This window comes from Neodiprion lecontei, chromosome 3 (genome assembly GCF_021901455.1).
Source record: "Neodiprion lecontei isolate iyNeoLeco1 chromosome 3, iyNeoLeco1.1, whole genome shotgun sequence".
In the NCBI taxonomy this organism is placed as follows: domain Eukaryota; kingdom Metazoa; phylum Arthropoda; class Insecta; order Hymenoptera; family Diprionidae; genus Neodiprion; species Neodiprion lecontei.
This window is the reverse complement of record NC_060262.1, coordinates 39,867,729-39,884,890: the sequence shown is the minus strand read 5'-3', so window position 1 is coordinate 39,884,890 and position 17,162 is coordinate 39,867,729. Positions and strand designations below refer to the sequence as shown.

General features: G+C 40.7%; 2 protein-coding genes across 6 annotated transcripts; one reads left to right on the top strand and one right to left on the bottom strand.

Annotated features, from left to right (window-relative positions):
• Nucleotides 1–85: 85 nt before the first annotated feature.
• On the bottom strand, nucleotides 86–5,381 carry LOC107219647 (cytochrome c oxidase subunit 7A1, mitochondrial). 3 transcript variants are annotated; one of them, XM_046733440.1, is made up of 4 exons: nucleotides 5,373–5,381; nucleotides 1,258–1,339; nucleotides 497–646; nucleotides 86–381 (listed from the first exon to the last, which is right to left on the bottom strand). In XM_046733440.1, exons 2-4 carry the CDS (start codon nucleotides 1,330–1,332, stop codon nucleotides 244–246), a joined length of 363 nt encoding a protein of 120 aa, XP_046589396.1. In that variant the 5' UTR covers nucleotides 1,333–1,339; nucleotides 5,373–5,381; the 3' UTR covers nucleotides 86–243. The 3 variants fall into 3 exon arrangements, with proteins under 3 accessions (XP_046589396.1, XP_015513417.1, XP_046589397.1); XM_015657931.2 differs by lacking the exon at nucleotides 5,373–5,381 and having other exon boundaries at nucleotides 1,258–1,358; XM_046733441.1 differs by lacking the exons at nucleotides 1,258–1,339; nucleotides 5,373–5,381 and adding an exon at nucleotides 967–1,082.
• On the top strand, nucleotides 2,120–13,240 carry LOC107219646 (coiled-coil domain-containing protein 170). 3 transcript variants are annotated; one of them, XM_046733435.1, is made up of 15 exons: nucleotides 2,120–2,562; nucleotides 4,155–4,253; nucleotides 4,352–4,483; nucleotides 4,597–4,785; nucleotides 5,256–5,525; nucleotides 5,595–5,739; nucleotides 5,823–5,995; nucleotides 6,066–6,266; nucleotides 6,369–6,512; nucleotides 6,945–7,022; nucleotides 7,441–7,604; nucleotides 7,855–7,963; nucleotides 8,209–8,445; nucleotides 8,863–9,032; nucleotides 9,275–13,240. In XM_046733435.1, exons 1-15 carry the CDS (start codon nucleotides 2,467–2,469, stop codon nucleotides 9,423–9,425), a joined length of 2,358 nt encoding a protein of 785 aa, XP_046589391.1. In that variant the 5' UTR covers nucleotides 2,120–2,466; the 3' UTR covers nucleotides 9,426–13,240. The 3 variants fall into 3 exon arrangements, with proteins under 3 accessions (XP_046589391.1, XP_015513415.1, XP_046589392.1); XM_046733436.1 differs by lacking the exon at nucleotides 2,120–2,562 and adding an exon at nucleotides 3,968–4,035; XM_015657929.2 differs by lacking the exon at nucleotides 6,945–7,022.
• Nucleotides 13,241–17,162: the final 3,922 nt, after the last annotated feature.

Sequence of the window (17,162 nt, the reverse complement as noted above, 5' to 3'; positions counted from 1 at the left end):
TGAGAACATTCAAGCTACAAATTGGAGTGTTGAAAAAAAAAACTACGTTGGCAATGAAAACGAAACGATTTCCCAAGACATTCAATTTTCGTTCAACGATTATCTTCACAAGATTTCGAATGTTTATTTTTACAAAATTAAGTGCCTATGTGCGCTAGTCACACAGGCGACATAATAATATTGATAATAATACGCTATACAGGTCTATAGTTTTGAACATTGACATGACACAAAGTCGACCAATTATTTCTTTGGAAAGCCGAGTTTGTAGATCAGATCACCAGCTTGTATCAATCCAATGCCGATCAAGACCACTGTTGTTCCAAGAAGAATTTTGTCCATTGGTCCTCCTTTCAGATGTACTGGGATATTGTTCGGTGCCTGAGAACGAACAAAGCAGACATAAGTTCACATTCTAGTATCCTCGCAGTATTTTCACTTCACTAGTTAGGATCATTGCAAGTCTCATATTGAAAATTCTCTTGAATAGTTATACCTGGAACTTTTGGTACTTCTTGAGCATTTCAGGCGACAAAGTAGATTGCGGCCTTGCAGAGGTGGAAGCGGATGCTACCTGCACCGGCTTGGTGCGTGATGAGTCGTACATGATTTTAGGTGGCTCGGCAAGATCCAGACGATGGGGTGCCTGAAACGATATTATTTCTAAATTCAATCGGTCGATTATGTTATTCGCAATGACCAAAAAAAGAAAATTTTCATTTGACCTAAGACTCGTCTAAATATTTATTGACAGAGTTTCGGACAATAAGGGTTTAATTTTCGTGACCGTTATCAATCTATTATATATTTATCTATATTCGTCTTTTCGCGACAAATTTCAAATGTAATCAATCTATTATAGTAAATCTTTGCCCGATTTACGGTAAAAAAAAATGGTAAAATAGAGCTGTTATGTCAGCGACGAGAGCGAACAGGCTGCAATGAAATCTCTATACTGAACGTAACTGCAACGTAATTCAGGAACTGATCAATATTTTGGTCCATACGATTTCAATTGTCGGATAATCTCAGTCGGAATATTTGGAACGATTTTTCGAGTAAGAATTGGGTGTCGTAACTGGTTTCGACCGTGAATGAAAAATGGAGTCGTCTGCTTTTCGCGAGCTCGGGAAGCGTATTCGGTTGTTTCGGGTGTTCGTGGAAAGCAGCGAGACTTCGATTCACGATCACCCCGAGGCTTGACAGGGTGCGATATTTCTCGTAAGTAACTGTTGATTATTTACAGAATTCACTCACGAGTGGATAAAACGGCTGCGGGTGCGTTGTTTCCGCAATTCGACCTGTGAACGAGTTGAAATTGTAGTATGGCATCTTGGACTGCGACACTTCGTACTGCTACGCCCGACAGCTGGCCGTTCCACGCCGGATGCGTCTTCCGTGAGCGAGAAAAGTAGTCCTTAGGCGCCAAACCGTTTGAATTCAAACAGCCCGCCGGCTGCAAGTTTTTAAAATCTCATTACACATTATTGCAATTTCAGATACTGTGTGTTCCCTTCCAAGGTAGTTCAAGAGGTGCATTTAGTCCAAGAGTTTTACTTGATTTCCAGAGTACGCGTTAAATTGATTAAATATTCCAGTCTATTATATTCGAGTCTAGTTGATTGTTATTCCTAGAATTAGATATAACGCGCAGTATTCGGAAATAATGTTGTAGCTGTGGTTGGCTTCCGAAAATTTAAGTACTCTTACTTGCTGCGATGTAATCTATTCTGTAATTAATTATATAACGTTAAGTTTCGATCTCGGCTCATTCTGTATCGGACCGAGAAAATTGTACGAACAAAATATACTCAAATTACATACCTTGATACTTGTTATCTGTTTATAAGCAATTTCAAAAGTCTCCGAATCTTGAAACTGATTACGATACGATTCTCATTTGCACCGATTTCGTTTTTATCATAACATACTAGTCAATATGCAATAATTCCACACTCATCTACACACGTAAGTCTGCAATTAATCGGTAGCTTGTTGATTCGTTTCCAGGTATTTGGGCAAAGATCTCTAACGAAGTGGATTACGATGATAACGATCAGATCGGGCAAAAGGTACGCGTGGGTTGCGAACGTGTAGCATTGATTTCACTCCTAGCAACCTAACGAAATGTTAAGCTCCGCATCCTTGTCAAAGAAGTTCGTTATTTTCTTGGATCGATGCTTTTCGATTATCTTCAGGGCTAGGGGAGAAATGGCGTCGAGCACCAGGTACCCTTCAGTGTTGACATTCAATCGTCACGTGAAACAATTTTCATTTCGGGCCGATGAGTAGAACCGCGAGAATTCGATTGTTCGTTCGTGAAAATGCGACGTTCACACTTGTCAGTCAGTAATAATTTAAACTTTGGTGCAGTGTTGATTGGTAACAGCGGATTGGAATGTACCGAAAAGTTAATGTAATTCATGTCGTGAGCAGTGAGCCTTGAAGTTACCTTGAACGTAAATAATGGCTTCCCCAGCAGAGGAAGCGATGGAATCACGAGGAAACAACGAAGAGGATCTCAAGATATTCGAAACACTTTGCATTTCTTCGCCGCAAAAGGTTTCAATTAAAATTTATAACGATGCTTTTTTTATTTTGCACCGGTTCAGATCACGACAAGTACACACGTCGTGTATTTTAAATTTTTTTGAATTTGAAAAGTATCACCCACTGTGTAATCCATTTCAAAAAACTGAATCTCTTCTTTTGTTTGAAAATTGCCCATTGAGTAAAAAATGTTTACGAAGCCTCGTATAAATATCTTCTCACGCGGTTATTAAAACTCAACGAATCACTATTGACTGTAACTGTTAATTTGACGCCAAAAACATATTTTTCTTGGTCTCTTGCACGATAATTTATTGTGAAATCGATCATTGAACCATTCGACGAATCGAGCTTTTTCAATGATCGGTCAGTACAGTTAAGCTCCGTCTGCTAATCAATGGGACGAGAGACCACAAGGCATAACATACGTAACACCGCGTAAAGAAACAGGTATATCGACCTGCAGGTGGGCAAAGGGCAGGTTACCATAGCGCTGAAAATAATCGATTCGACTTGTCGGACTGTTCCCCTTGAAGCCACAGAGCTATACTGTTCTATTTATGTATCAGAAAAACGACAACAATTATATGTACGCCGCATACGTCATGACAGGGGAATTCTTTTATGGGAAAAAAATCATGTTTGCGTAAAATCCACGAGATACGAAAGCGAGCTGTTTTCTTTCTCCGTGAATGTCGTAGAGTATACCCATTGAAGATAGGCGATAACGGGTATAAGAATTTATACGGGCAAAAAATACATCGCGCAGAGGATTAATTATTTATTATAGCTTTCCGATAAATTCATCCCTTCCCTCGTTTTATGTAGGGCATTCCTGCGCAACGTGGGTACCATCGTTTCGACCTCAACTTAGTTAGGCATAATCCACGGAATACCTGGCTGCTGATTTATTTATAGCCGAGCAACATGCCGGCCGCAAAGTCATCTTCGTGCATAGCACGACTTCGGTCACGAAACAGTGATCGGAGATATAATATATAATATACGGCATAACGAACCACGACGATCATTCCCAGTTCCAGTCCTCGTTCAACTCCGTTTGGTACGGAATCGCGTTTCTCCCCGAAAACTGGTTTAGTCTCGTTATTAAATCGACGGGACATCAAAGAAGTGGTTAAAGTCCGAGTTTTGATTCTATTTGGCATGGGTTTCCTTAGTTATGTGTTTACACAATTAATATCAAAAAATTAAATCGCATTTTCCAGCCTAGTTTTTTTTAAATTCATATACGTCTACGCATATGCAACTAAAATGCCAAACTGCCATTCACGTACGTTCGGTTGCTCGTCAGCAAGGGCGAAAAATTGCTATGCTGCAGTTTGAAACTGCTTCGAGTTACAGAGGTTACAGTTAAAGTTTTAGAACAATTCTGTAGGTCTGCGTGTTTTTTTTTTATAATCACGGAGCTCGCCGTGGCGAACTGAATAGAGCGTAAAATGCAATGGGTACAATTACACTCAGTGGGTGAGTTAATGAACATTCTTTGGTACAGCTTCAGAGAAAGATAATTTGGCTTTTCTGTAAAAAGACTCCGTTCGATGGAAAAAAAATAAAATAAAACCACGATATAATTGCACTCACAGATGCAGGAATCGGACGATGCAATGACGCATGACGTGACAACGACTCTTAGAAGCGAACTTGCTGCCTTGGAATACAAGCGGGACCGTCTTATGACTGATGTGAGTATTATTTTCTGGATAAATGGTAAAAGTTTGAAAATTTAGCAGTAATTATTGGCAGACTGATGAATCGATGTCTGATTAATTACCGTGTACAGCTCCAAGAGATGAAGAGTGCGGTGAGATCTCGTGACCAGAGAGTGGTCGAGCTACAGGTGGAGGCTGACCAGCTTAGGGAACAGGCAGCGAGGCAGAATGCAGTAATTTCGAGTCTGAAAAAGCGGATACAAGTTCGTACAGAGTTGATTGAATTTTTTTGTCGAGCTCCGTAATTTCCATGAAAATGAAACGAGGGAAATTTAGTGCTCCCGAGGCAATTTTATACCGTATCCGTTGTACGCAGGAACTTGAAGAACGGGAAAGAACTTTGTACGCCAGCCAGGGGAGGAGCGAAATAACCATTCAAAGCTTGCAACGGGATTCCAAGTACCACGAGGACAAGGTTCGCGAATACGAGAAGAAGATACGGCAACTCGAGCATAACATTAACGAGGAAATTCAGCTAAAAGAAAGAGCACGTCTCAATTTACAGGCAAGCATGACTATATGTATATGAACTGCTCTTCTTTAATCATATAAAATTTAACAACGCTCTTGACATGATTGGATATGCAATCCTCGCGTGCATGAAATCTACCCTCATAGTCCACGATCGATTAGCTACTTTGTTAGAAATATTCTAAGCGGATTAACGTGCGTAGATGAAGTAAAAGGTACCAGGAAGATCGATATTCGACTCGTGCTGGAAGAATTTTGATACGAATTATTGCCGAACTCGATATCTTTGAGAAAAAATTTCTCTCTTTCTCGGTGAACATTTTTTCCTATAAACTTCACTTTGTTACTTCCAGCAAAAATAATCTTCTACAGAATTGGTCGGTGAATAAAAAATCTGTAAAGAAAACTGGCAGAACTTTGAATTCTCATGAAATCGATTATGAATGAAAAACTGGGGAATTTTTGCGAGAAAATCGCGTGAAAATCATGAGAAAAACTTTGCAGGATTTTGTTCGGAGGTTGGCGCATTCGCTGGGGGTGGAATATTGCGACAGCAGTCATCACAGTCCAGACGTTGTAATACACAAGGCAGAGGAGCTGGTTCAAGAAGTGAACCGACTTAGATCGAAGAGCACAAATGCAGAATCTCACCTAAACAGCATTGAGTCGGAACTTCGGAGTTGCAGAGACGCTCTGGATCGCGCTAACGTCGACAAGGATCAAGTGCAGAGACAAGCGGCGTCTCAGCTCCTCGACTTGGAGCGTCTCCGACAGGTTTGTCATTACCCAGACGGATGCGGAGAAATTGATGCTTGAATATATTTCCATGTTTCTTACCCCCAGGAAAAAGAATGCGCCGAAATGCAGTTGAGGGTCGCCGAGAGGGATCTGAACGATCTGAGAGACAAGCTCGTGAATGCAAACAGAAACATAACCAGTGCGACTGGAAATATTTCCAATCAAGAGTCTCTGATTTGCCAACTCCGAGGTGATCCCTTGTTTGATATTTTTCCGTTAATCCTCCGTCGCGCTGTAACCTAGACAGTCGATAATCTCCCAGGTATTTTTCAGAGGACTTGAAATTACGCGAGGAAAAATGTCAAAGGGTGCAAAATGAGCTCAGACATCTCCTCGAGTCTATGGCGATTCTCGTTAGCAACCCGAACAGATTTGTCGAGACTCATGAGAACGCTATAAAGGATCGAATTCGCGAGATCCTTACCGAGAACAAGGATCAGCAGCTGGTAAGCTCAACGGTAAAGGATCGATGAAAGTTTAAAAATAACCGGATAAACGTCTGTGCCAATATTGCAGAAAATCCAAGCTCTGAGGGACAAATTGAGCGTGGCACACGACACGGCCAATCGTCAAACCGAGATGACGGAATCGACGATGATGCAGGTACGATCGCTCGAGGAAGAGCGTGCAGCATTGGAGAATAAAATTCACAAGCTCGAATCAGAGCTGACAAGCTGCGAGCTTTCTCGAGAATCTCTCCGCCGGGACAAGCAAACGGTAAGAAAAATTCAACCTTTGCGTTTAACGAGGTGCACTGAATAAATGCTAAACCAAATAACGAATGTAATCAACGAGGATACAACGTCTGATCATTTTTAGTTCATGGATTTTCTCGATCGACTTGGAAAAGCCATGCAGATGGACGAAATCTCGCAGGAAATTGGAATCGACCTTCACACCGAGTCTCTTCTCGTACGCGCTGAACAACTTGCCAAATTGGAATGCGACAAGATGGTAGACAAGGTGAGATTCGTGCATTTTATTTTTTATATCCTGCGTCACGATCGGACACGGAACTTCCTTATTGTTTACGCATATAATTTTGCCTGGACAATAGCTCAGTAATGAGTCCAGATGCAGGAAAGACGGTTTCGTTCAAGTCCCATAATCAATTACACTACAAACTTCTATGAATCTGAAATCTTGAGATTCAATTAGAGCGAATTATCGAACTTCGAGAGTAGTGAGACACAGTAGAATGAATTTGGCGCAAATCAAGCTCAAGAATTCCGTATCGATTGTTTGTTTTCTAAAGGATATTCAAGTGAAAATTTTCAACAATGGTCGGATTTACTAGATTTTTTAGATTTTTTTTTGTACTAGAAAATAACGAAAAATCAAGTATGCATTGGTGTACACATACGAATATACGTGGGTGTGTGTATGTGTGCTTAGCTGTTGTGCTGCAACTACACAACTTTTCCAAGGATTCGTCGGGAGCGCTCCTTCCACGAACTGCCTTGTCTCAAAGAAGTAAGCTCTCAGTAGTCAAGATGTAGGCACTGCAAGAAATCGCTTCAACATCTATTTCACTGTGCATTATCATGATGTCCCATATTATGTAGTTGCAACATTATTATCATCAACTTCGTCGCGTGCAGCTGACTCTGCCATTTTTACTTGATCTTAGGACCTGGCAGCTGTGCGCGACGGCGTTACCACAATTTTTTTTTTTTTTTTTTTTACACACATTTTGCCGGTGCTTTAGTTTCAGCAGAATGAAATCTAGGAGAGTTGGTAGAATAATGTTAATTGAAAATACGAGCAAATGGAGAGACGATTAACGTCTCAACGACTTTGGGATATCTCCCGGATTTCTAGTGTGACAGATTTTTTATTATTAACACACGACTTGTATCCTGTTTTACCAACTGGTTCACGATCGTTATAGACGTCGGTAGTTTACCAGCTGCAACGCCGTATAAGAACACTGAGAGAACAACTCCAGCGAAGAGATTTGCACTTGGATCTTCTGCGGAGGAAATTGTCTCTCCAGGAAGACAGTGTTCGCATGAAGAACATGCTGCAGTCTGAAAAAGACGAGGCCAATCTTCGGTGAGTATGAATCCCGTGGAAAATAAAGTTTCAAAAAAGATCCGTGGGTTGTATTAATTTTCAAGATGTATTTTTGGGCTGAGTATTGTATCGTAAATCAATTTTATCTGCGTCCTGAATAGTTTTTTTTCTAAACACTTCTTTGAAATAGGACGTCAGAACTTGCAGCCATGTTTCCAGCGAAAGATTCGGTGCCCGATAGACCGTCTGACAATTTTTATTTTATTTTTTTCTTCTACCTTTTGCACAGAGTGAAGAAGCTAATGAAGCAAATCGATAGGCTTCAGATACAGCTGACGGAGGAAAAGTCGAGGAACAGGGAGATCAGCGGACAGCTCACCGAGGCTGCTGATTACAAGGTGAATTTGATCGCGTCGTTAAATAGCTTCGTGGTTTGATGAAATTTGAGTATGATAATTAAACCTATCCGACGACGCAGCGAATCGCGTGTCGGCGCGTAATTGCGCCGTTCTTCGAAGCCTGGTAATTAATTACCGGCCTCGGTAGTGAGATTATTGAGAAAGACCGATTGAGACTTTGAGGTCTTTTATCGTGTATCATGGACGTACGATTCTCGATCCCTGTTCTTATTCGCCTGATGCAGATAGCCGCTCTGGAACGAAGCAGGAAAATTGAAGAGCTGCAAAAACGCCTCGTCGAAAGCGAGATGCTGCGGACCAGGTACAACCGGAAACTGACCATGCTTAAGGACCAGATGAGGACCGTGACCGAGACCGGTGAACAGGAGAGATCGATAAACGATCACTCCCTGCAACTTCTCAGGGACGAATTGGCCCAGGTCAAACAAAACCTGGCGGAGGTCACGCGAAGGGAGTCGCAGGTACGAAATAATGAAAATGAAATAGAAGAAACCAATCGGAAGAAGTGAAAATTAAACTCTTAACGTAAATCGCTGCCTCGAAGTCGTTGCGAGTGATATCAGGGTCTAACGGCACATGAAAATCGGCATTATCGTTCAAGTTATTACTTACATATCTACGAGACACGAAGAAATTGTCAACGGCGAGCTTGCAGAAGTCGATTGCGAACCGAGGCACGCGCGAAATGATGCGGAATATCGAATCGCTTTTGGCAATCTGACACAACCGGCATGCGCCTCGAGTCTTCGTGAGGGAGTTACTGATTATCAAATCGTATCGCTCCGCATTTCGACGGCAGAGCAGAGGCGAAAAGTTTATTAGTAATTAATGGGGTTCACGGTTGTGACGACGATGTTAATCGACTTTTTTAAATTCAGTTACAGAGCTTTCGAGTCTCCGTTGCAAAGTTACTCTCAGAACCGATCTGCACACCGGACTACGAGATCATATCGAGACTCCAGAAAATGGTTTCTGCACATCGCGACTTCACGATGCTCTCGAGAAGATACGACGAACCTCTCGAAGCCAGTCCCTCCAGATGCACAAGGTAAGCTTTTCCGGATAATGGAAAGACACGCGATCTTTAGTTTCGATTTTGTTTTTCGCCAATTTTTGCAAAACTCGAACGCTCAGGGAAACGGTTTCGACCTAAAGAGGGTCCAAGTGAATGAAAAAGCATTTCAAAAATCGGAAAAGAGAAGTTTCGAAAACTGTTTTGTCCCCCTTTTCAATCTCTTACACCATTTTTGTTGAGACATTTTTATGGTGATGTTCGTTCTTGTCAATCAGTATTCACCCGGTGCATCCCGTTCATCCACCGATTTCACCGGGATCACGATGCACGAGGTACGATGATAGCGGTTACACGGATCCACCGGATCTTCACGACATCGACGACGACTACAGCAAGAGACCGATTCGTAGCAGCCTGCTTCCGTGACATCGGTCAAAATTTTAAGTTCTTCTTCGCAAAATCCTTTTCATCTTTTTTTTAATCGTTAAACTTTTCAAGCTGCGCGTTAAAGCGAATGGTATAAAAATTGTGATGCACGTCGTAGACAAAACTTGACAATGTTAGTTTTGTCTTATAACGACTTACATTATGAGCCGATGGATGTAGTTTACAAATTAGAGTCGCGCGAGGATCGCAGGATATTCTTAATATCTCGAGAAGCTAAAAAGCGAAAGCACAAGGAACGTAAAAAGAAATTACTCATGGAAAAGTAAGGGACTCAAAACGTGAAATTTCATTTCACTTTACGTGTTTAAAATTTTCTCACAAAGCAAATATTCTGCTACCCACATAGGGAGAGAAAATAAATTGATCAAATTTACCAGATACAATAAATTGTCGAAAGAAATTTTTTCTTAATTCGAAGAAATTTCGCGTCTGTAGGATAATACGAATTATAGTTCCGATCATTTTTTTCTTTGATCAAACAACATTTACGTAGCCGTATTGCAGATCCCGATAATTGGTAAATTGAACATATTATGTCTCTGTGTGTACGGCAATCATGGTAATGAAACCGATTGGTTCAATACCGTAGTTTTAAACCGCGTACGATACACAATGGAAAAGAGGCGTAATTTGATTACCACAAATTTTCACGTGTGCACCAGTTGCAGCACTTTCTGCATAGACAGGTATTATCGCGTATAGGTGGAGGTACCCAGCACTTGACTTGTTATCGACAAAGGACATGTGTGTGCAAATCTCTCCATTTGTCGGTGAGAAATTAAGAACAATGCGGCAGTTGAATGCAATTCGATTCTTGGGTGTGAAGTGCGAGAACGAATTGCATATATATGCGCATAAGAAGCGCCAACTTTTTATCCGGAACTGATTCAATATGGTGTCAAATGTTAATCGCATGTTAATCAAAAGAGTTTTACGATTCTGAAGAATTATCTATACGTATATACATAATTCTTTCTCTCATATTGTATTTTAGATCATAAGTATAAATTAGCCTGGAAGAAAATGTATGATAAAAGAAAACTTAGCGTACATTAGCGATTTTTTTAGGCCGAAAAAGGAAAGAAATTCTTTTCTGAAAAATGGAAAACGGAAGACTTTTCATGGTGCAATCTAAAATATTGACTTTGGTTGTTTTTTACAGAAGAGACCATTTCAACACAGGTATGTATTGGAATTACGAATAGTCTGTAAGATTTAAATCCATATTCATTTTTAAATTTAAATCTATTGACAATTGATCGATTTCGATGCAAATTAGTTACCATAATCTGGCTGTTTGAGGATTATGGCAGAAAACATTGAATAACAAAGCAGACCTGAATGGAATGAAGATTGGGAGATGGTGTGATTGAAAGTTTGCGATGGTTTTTCAAATTCTGGAGAATCGAAGCTTCCATATATTTGCAAAAAAAACATATAACATAACATAACGCACAGACGCAATAATTATTGTGTAATAACCATTTGAGATAAGGTGTATAAGGTATAATATAAACAATCAGTGTTCTAATTCGTAAATTGCTTGTTTACGGAAATGTAAACGAGCATTTTTTACGCGAATTATGCGATATTCAAGTGTTCAAAGGTATAATCCAAATAATATTTGTAAATACAGAAAAACACCGATGTGAATTCATAGTTTGATAATTATTATACTAATGTGTAATCAATATTAATTCCGTATCGATCTGAGAAAAGATCATGTTTCTTGGACAAAATGTTGGATACTCAGAACAGCTTTAACCAGGTGAAAAATTTTATTCAACAAAAACATCAATCTAAAAAATACACCCGTCGATTTAACATTCTATTCTAAATCAACGCACATTCTGAGTTTCTTTCAAAGTCCGTAATAAAAATTTCGGCATGAACGTCCACGGAATTATATATTCTATAACGGTGTAAAGAAAATTCAATTTAAAAGATTCCTGAATTCAATATCTTTGCTAGCTGCTGGATTTAAATCTACGGAAACTGATGAAATATTTTTCCATTAATTTTACAAACAAAATTCTTCACCGGGATACGTCAGCTGACACAAGAATATTGTAACCTCTTTTCTGTACTTCGGTAGGTCTGGTATGATCTAGATATTATTTAAATAATCGTGCATCTGTCCATCGAAAACTCACCTGCATATAAGTCACTTATGAATTCATAAATACCTGTTAGATATGGATACTAGCATAACATCGACACAGTGTAATCGCCTAGCATTATATTCACCCGCACACGTCGAATAGAGCTACGTGATCTGGGACCGGAACCGGAAGAAATGTCTCTTGATTTACGACACGGCGAAATATTTCCCAAGGCACTATACGGCACGCTGTATATGATCGCCTTTCATATGTAAAATCGATAGAAATTCCCCTCCGTCTTTACAATTTTTCACGTGCAGACGGAATACCGCAACGATGAACGCGGTGTGAATTTCAAAATTACAAAACTCCCTGAAATTTAATTTTCCGCTTATTTCATACAAGACTCGCCATTTTTAAATTTTCATTAAACCCGAAACTTCCGGCTAACTTTGATAGAATTGCATGCGCGTTTTTACCCACCAGTCTATGATGTGCTTTCCTAAAATTTATATCCTAAAAAAGAAACAAAAAAAAAAAAAAATCGCCCAATTCGAATATATATAATGAATAGAGAGACTGATGCACTGGATAAATTTGACCTGGCATAACATTGTTTGAAACTTTTGATTGGAATTTTTTATACCCGAAGCTTTTCCGTTCACCCGACAGCAACTATTCTTTTTTTTTTTTTTTTCTATCCAACTTGTTTGCACTATAGCGAAATTAACTCGAGGAAATTTGGTACAACAATAAAACCTCTGATTATTATTCGAACAAACAGAAGGTGGTTCGCATACCCATACTTTCAAAGTATGTCTCAAAGTATTATTACGTCCTTCGGAATATTTTCATACACACGTGCAAGAAACAGCTACTGTGACAATAATTACGACTATAAGTAAAACAGAAAGTTATCTGCACGCCGGTATTTTGAAACAATGCATAATTGTCGGTATCCTTCGTCTTCGAAGCGAATATTCTCTCCGCGACTGTTTACCTCTACACAGACGTAAACTTGTAGCGTTGTCAACGGAATTATATTCTAGGCATCACGGTCAACGATTGCAATTACACGATTCCAATTATCACCTACGGTAATTTCTTTAACGAGTCCAATTATCCGGAATCTTATAATTTCTCAATAATCATGCGCTGCGAGGAAAGAAAACTGGAGTAACGTCCGTAACGAAGCTGGTAAATACCAGCCGTATACACATACCGGAAAAATTATTTGTCCCGTGTGTAACGCACCGAAAAATATTATCATTAATAACGAGTGACATTTTTTTGCTTCCTGTCAAAGCGCACGATTTTCTTGGCTTCAAATTTCCCCTGCAGCTTTTTAATCAAGGGGTCAACGCCGCGTTGGTCGAGGTTTACTTCCGATGTCCCGGTTCCGTTTACCATTTTCATCAGCGTCGAACCGCGGGTACGCGGTGTTAGGAACAATTTTAATTGTCGTTGTAACACACACTTGTAGGACCATAACGGTATTTAATCATACTTATAAACGCTCCAATCGCAGCACTGTAATCGGAATGACTCGTAGATTATACATTGTATAATATATAATATATCATGTGCAATAAAACATTATTACATAGACGTGTAAACTCATGAGCCACTATATTCGAAATATAATATATATCATGTTCATCTACATTGTTTACTGTATGTTTACGAATTATATACCAGTGCTCAAGTACGATATTTTGTCGGTGTTACCAATCCTATACCTACAACATATCCGTGATAACAATTTCAACGACACGTATATATATTTCAATCCGTTATTATGTACACGATTATTCATATGGATAACAAATACATTCCTCGACGGTCACTCGTACATATTCAACATTCGATTATCATTGTTCGGTATCGCATAATTAATCGAGCTATCATCGTCGGTATTATATGATAAAATAAAGGCTGGTGTATCAGCCTGCAGGTAATGAAATAAAATAAACACATATCGAGCTTTGCTTGTATTAAAAATATTTTTGCGAAAACCTGAATTGAAAAGAAAATCACGAACGGGAAGGATCACGGTGGTAGAACAAAAGAATAAAAGTAAAACGCAATTGCGCGACAGAATCATTCGAGCTTTCGCGCTTTATCAGGTCGTTGTACCAGTGATCCTCGGCGTAAACAATCGTAATTCCTTACGTAACGCAGAAAATCGCGCCGAGTGTAAAAGCAGGCCGTTTACACGTAGGCGGCGAGCAACGCATCGCATCGTAGTACTTTAATCCTTAATGGTCGGCGAGTGGAACAACTGCATTCCAGAGGCACAGGGTCCAGACGCCGTCCAATGGCGTCGGGAAGAAGGGAAGTGAGTCGATCCGTGGTGATTTGGAGAGGAAGATGACGAAGCGGGCAATTATCCAGGAAAACGTGTCGAGGGTTCGAGAAAAATTGAGAGAAATATTGGGAAGCGGATTCGCGGAGATGCGTGAGGCTTGATTTTGGCCAGGAACTTCAGCCAATAACCGCGAACTCGATAAATCGGTTTAATTTATATACGGTTGAGAATATTCCCGAATCATCCGCGAGTCGATCTTTTGAATCTCGAAAATATCGCAGTGCGCAAAGTGCGTATTTTATCACTGACTATAAAGGGCTGTATTTGTAATATATGAGTATTATTGGGTTTTATCGTATTTGTGGGATAATTACACAGCTGCAATTGTACGGAGAACCGTCGCAATACGGTTGAATCAATTTCATTCACGAGAGGAAATTTGCGCGTAAGGCAAAATCATTAATTGGAGTTCTCAAGCGCAACTGTAATCGTCGAGGAGATTGAGTTTTTCAAAATGCTGTTACAATCGGTATCCTGAATTGTCGAAGGTCTGGTAAATGCGCGATAGCGTGATTAATTATAGTTGAAAGTGTAGCGAGTGAAGATCAATTGTTACTTCGTGCTCTTTGAATTACGAGTGAAATATGAATTGTTACTTTCTCAGGAAGAGGCGCGGCGAAATTATTCAAGAATCTATAATATCCGTTATTCAACGCTCGCTGCTGTTGACTTACAATTAGCAGTTCGAACCCGCCGCCCAGTTGGCCTCACCTTTGTTTTAACCCGGTGTAGGCGAAAAGCGTCGGGAATCGGGAAAATGGGGGATGAAGGAATTACACCACCTGCCTGCCGCGTAATCGCACATCGATCCAAAGTTTACAGTCGGGCGAACTCCGAACGCGAAGGGAGGATTATGGAACATCCCCAGCTCACCCCAGGAGCTCGTTGTTTCGTCAATGTTCTGTCTCTGCCAGAAACGAGATTCATGCCAACCGTGAAACTTTTCGCAGTGCGTACCAAAATACACTTTCGTATATCGATCGATTTTTTCAGTCGCAAATACGTGATCGCAACAGTTCAACGAGTCGAAAAAAAGGAAGGAGTTGGTCCTTTTTACCAAATTCAGACAAATTCATGCCTCGATTTTATTACAGCGATATCTATTCTCATTAAAGCTGTTTTGCACATCAGTAAGAATCAACAGAGTGGTTATGCACGAAATCATTTATGAAAGACTGGACTAGATTTTCAAACGATGATGTGTCAGTGAATAGGAAAATGTCGCGATTCCGGTACTCTTCAAGAGCACGATCACAAAAAAAAGGTGTTTCAGGGCCGTTATTCGAATGTCGTATGTAATGTCCAAAAAGTTACAGTTCAAAATAAGAACGTATACACGTATTTCTTTGAGAATCATGGGTGATCCATCAGAAAGCCTTGCATATTGCTCAGGTCTAGTGACATCAAGTTTGATACCGAGTTGGAATTTATGGTCTGTGATCATACAGTTATAACAGGTTCACGTGTTGAACAATACACCGAAGCACGCACCCCTCGCCACGTTGTAACATTACTCAAATCACGCAACGCGCTTGAATATGTATGTGAAGTGCTCCCTTTCTCTCTCTCTCTCTCTCTCTCAACTCAACTTGCCTAATTTATGGTCTGCGTATGCCCGTAAATTATAGCGCCAAAGTTGCAGTCTCCAGAGCCGTGATCTGCTCGCAGACTGGGTACTAGATTAGCTCTATACGTTTCACCATTTTCTAACTTCTTGTTCATTCATAGTGGACGGAATGATCGAGGCGAAGAGTTATTGATACGGTATTCCAAACTCCGATACCAAGTGTGTGTAAATTAACATGAAACTTGAAGTTAGCATAAAATCATTCGGGCGAGATCAAACATGAGGTGATCTGGCTACTTTAGATCCCATCGATCTCAGGCATCGTGAAAAGTGGACAGGTATTTTCCAATTCGTTGGATTGACGGACTCGATGTACCAGTGCCATGAATTTATCGTTTCATGCCTGTAATGCGGCGTTTCTCTCGCCAGTCGGAACGAATCGCGTGAGGAGATATTCTGTGGGTATAACAGGCACGTATGGACGAGTAGAGCCGCTTAAACCTACAGGGATCCTCCAAGGGAGAAGGATGGTGGATGAAGAATAAGTGGAATGGTGGAGGAGAGAGCAGCTTGCGGCGTTAAAGCAGCCATCGCGCTCTTTCCACGGACGCAAACGCGTACATATACTTACATACATTTATACATATATACATACATACATATATATATATATATATCCATGGCGGAGGCAAGTTCAGGGCTAACGAGATTCGACCTCCTTTCCACCCCTCTTTCCTCCTGCCCTGTGCCAGCGCGATCCAGGCAGACTGCCATAAACCTCGCGAGGCCTTCCACCTCGCCTTATTTTTACAGCCAACTTCTGCCCGCGACGCTTCTTTCTTTCTCTCTCTCTCTCTTTCGGGTTCAACCCCTTCTCCGTTTCCCTTTTCTTGTCGTTCTCTCCTTCCCAGGATTCGAAACACGCGAGGGGAATCAACTAACTCTTTTCTGCCCGGTTGGCCGAGTCGTGTAAAGCGTTGCTGGTATCGAAGCCAACGAAACGGAGAATCGAACGTATCGTAGGCTGGTGCACCGCTTGGGAAGACAGAGCTGGGTAAGCTTGTTCGGTAGATTTTATATTTTCACGACTTTTACCTGTGGGGAACAGCGCGAAATTAATGGTCGCCAAAAGTTCCCGGGTACTTTTGTCCTGCAGAATTAAGTAGGTCGATTCGTCAGCATTTTGAAGGGTAGCTGGTTGGACCGAGGGTGAAATGTAGCAAGTCGAAGAATGATACAATTAGGAGACTAAGCGTATCTTGATTTTTCAAGCATGCTCTTTACGAGAGAGAAGAACCCCGTCCCTCTTTTATTCAAGTCCATCCGACGTCCCCTCATGCAAAATGCCGAATCGTAATTTTACCCAATTTCCATCTCTCTGCACAGCTTCGGAGATAAAAGAGGGTCACAGATTTGCGTCTGACACGGAACCTGCAATGATTCCAAGGGAGTGACTTAACAAGCGCCCCGGGCGTAAAGTGAAGATTCTACCGAACCGTGGGATCGCCTCTAGTGATAATAAACACGAAGATTATCTGCCAGCTAAGATCTAGAAGACCATGAGTGCGGATCAGGCAAGGTGGCGATGAATCTTCAACCGCCATTAGAAGAAAGGATTACTCAGATCCTCTTCGGGGAAATCTGACAATTTGATCCTTCGCTTCATTGACAACATTTTG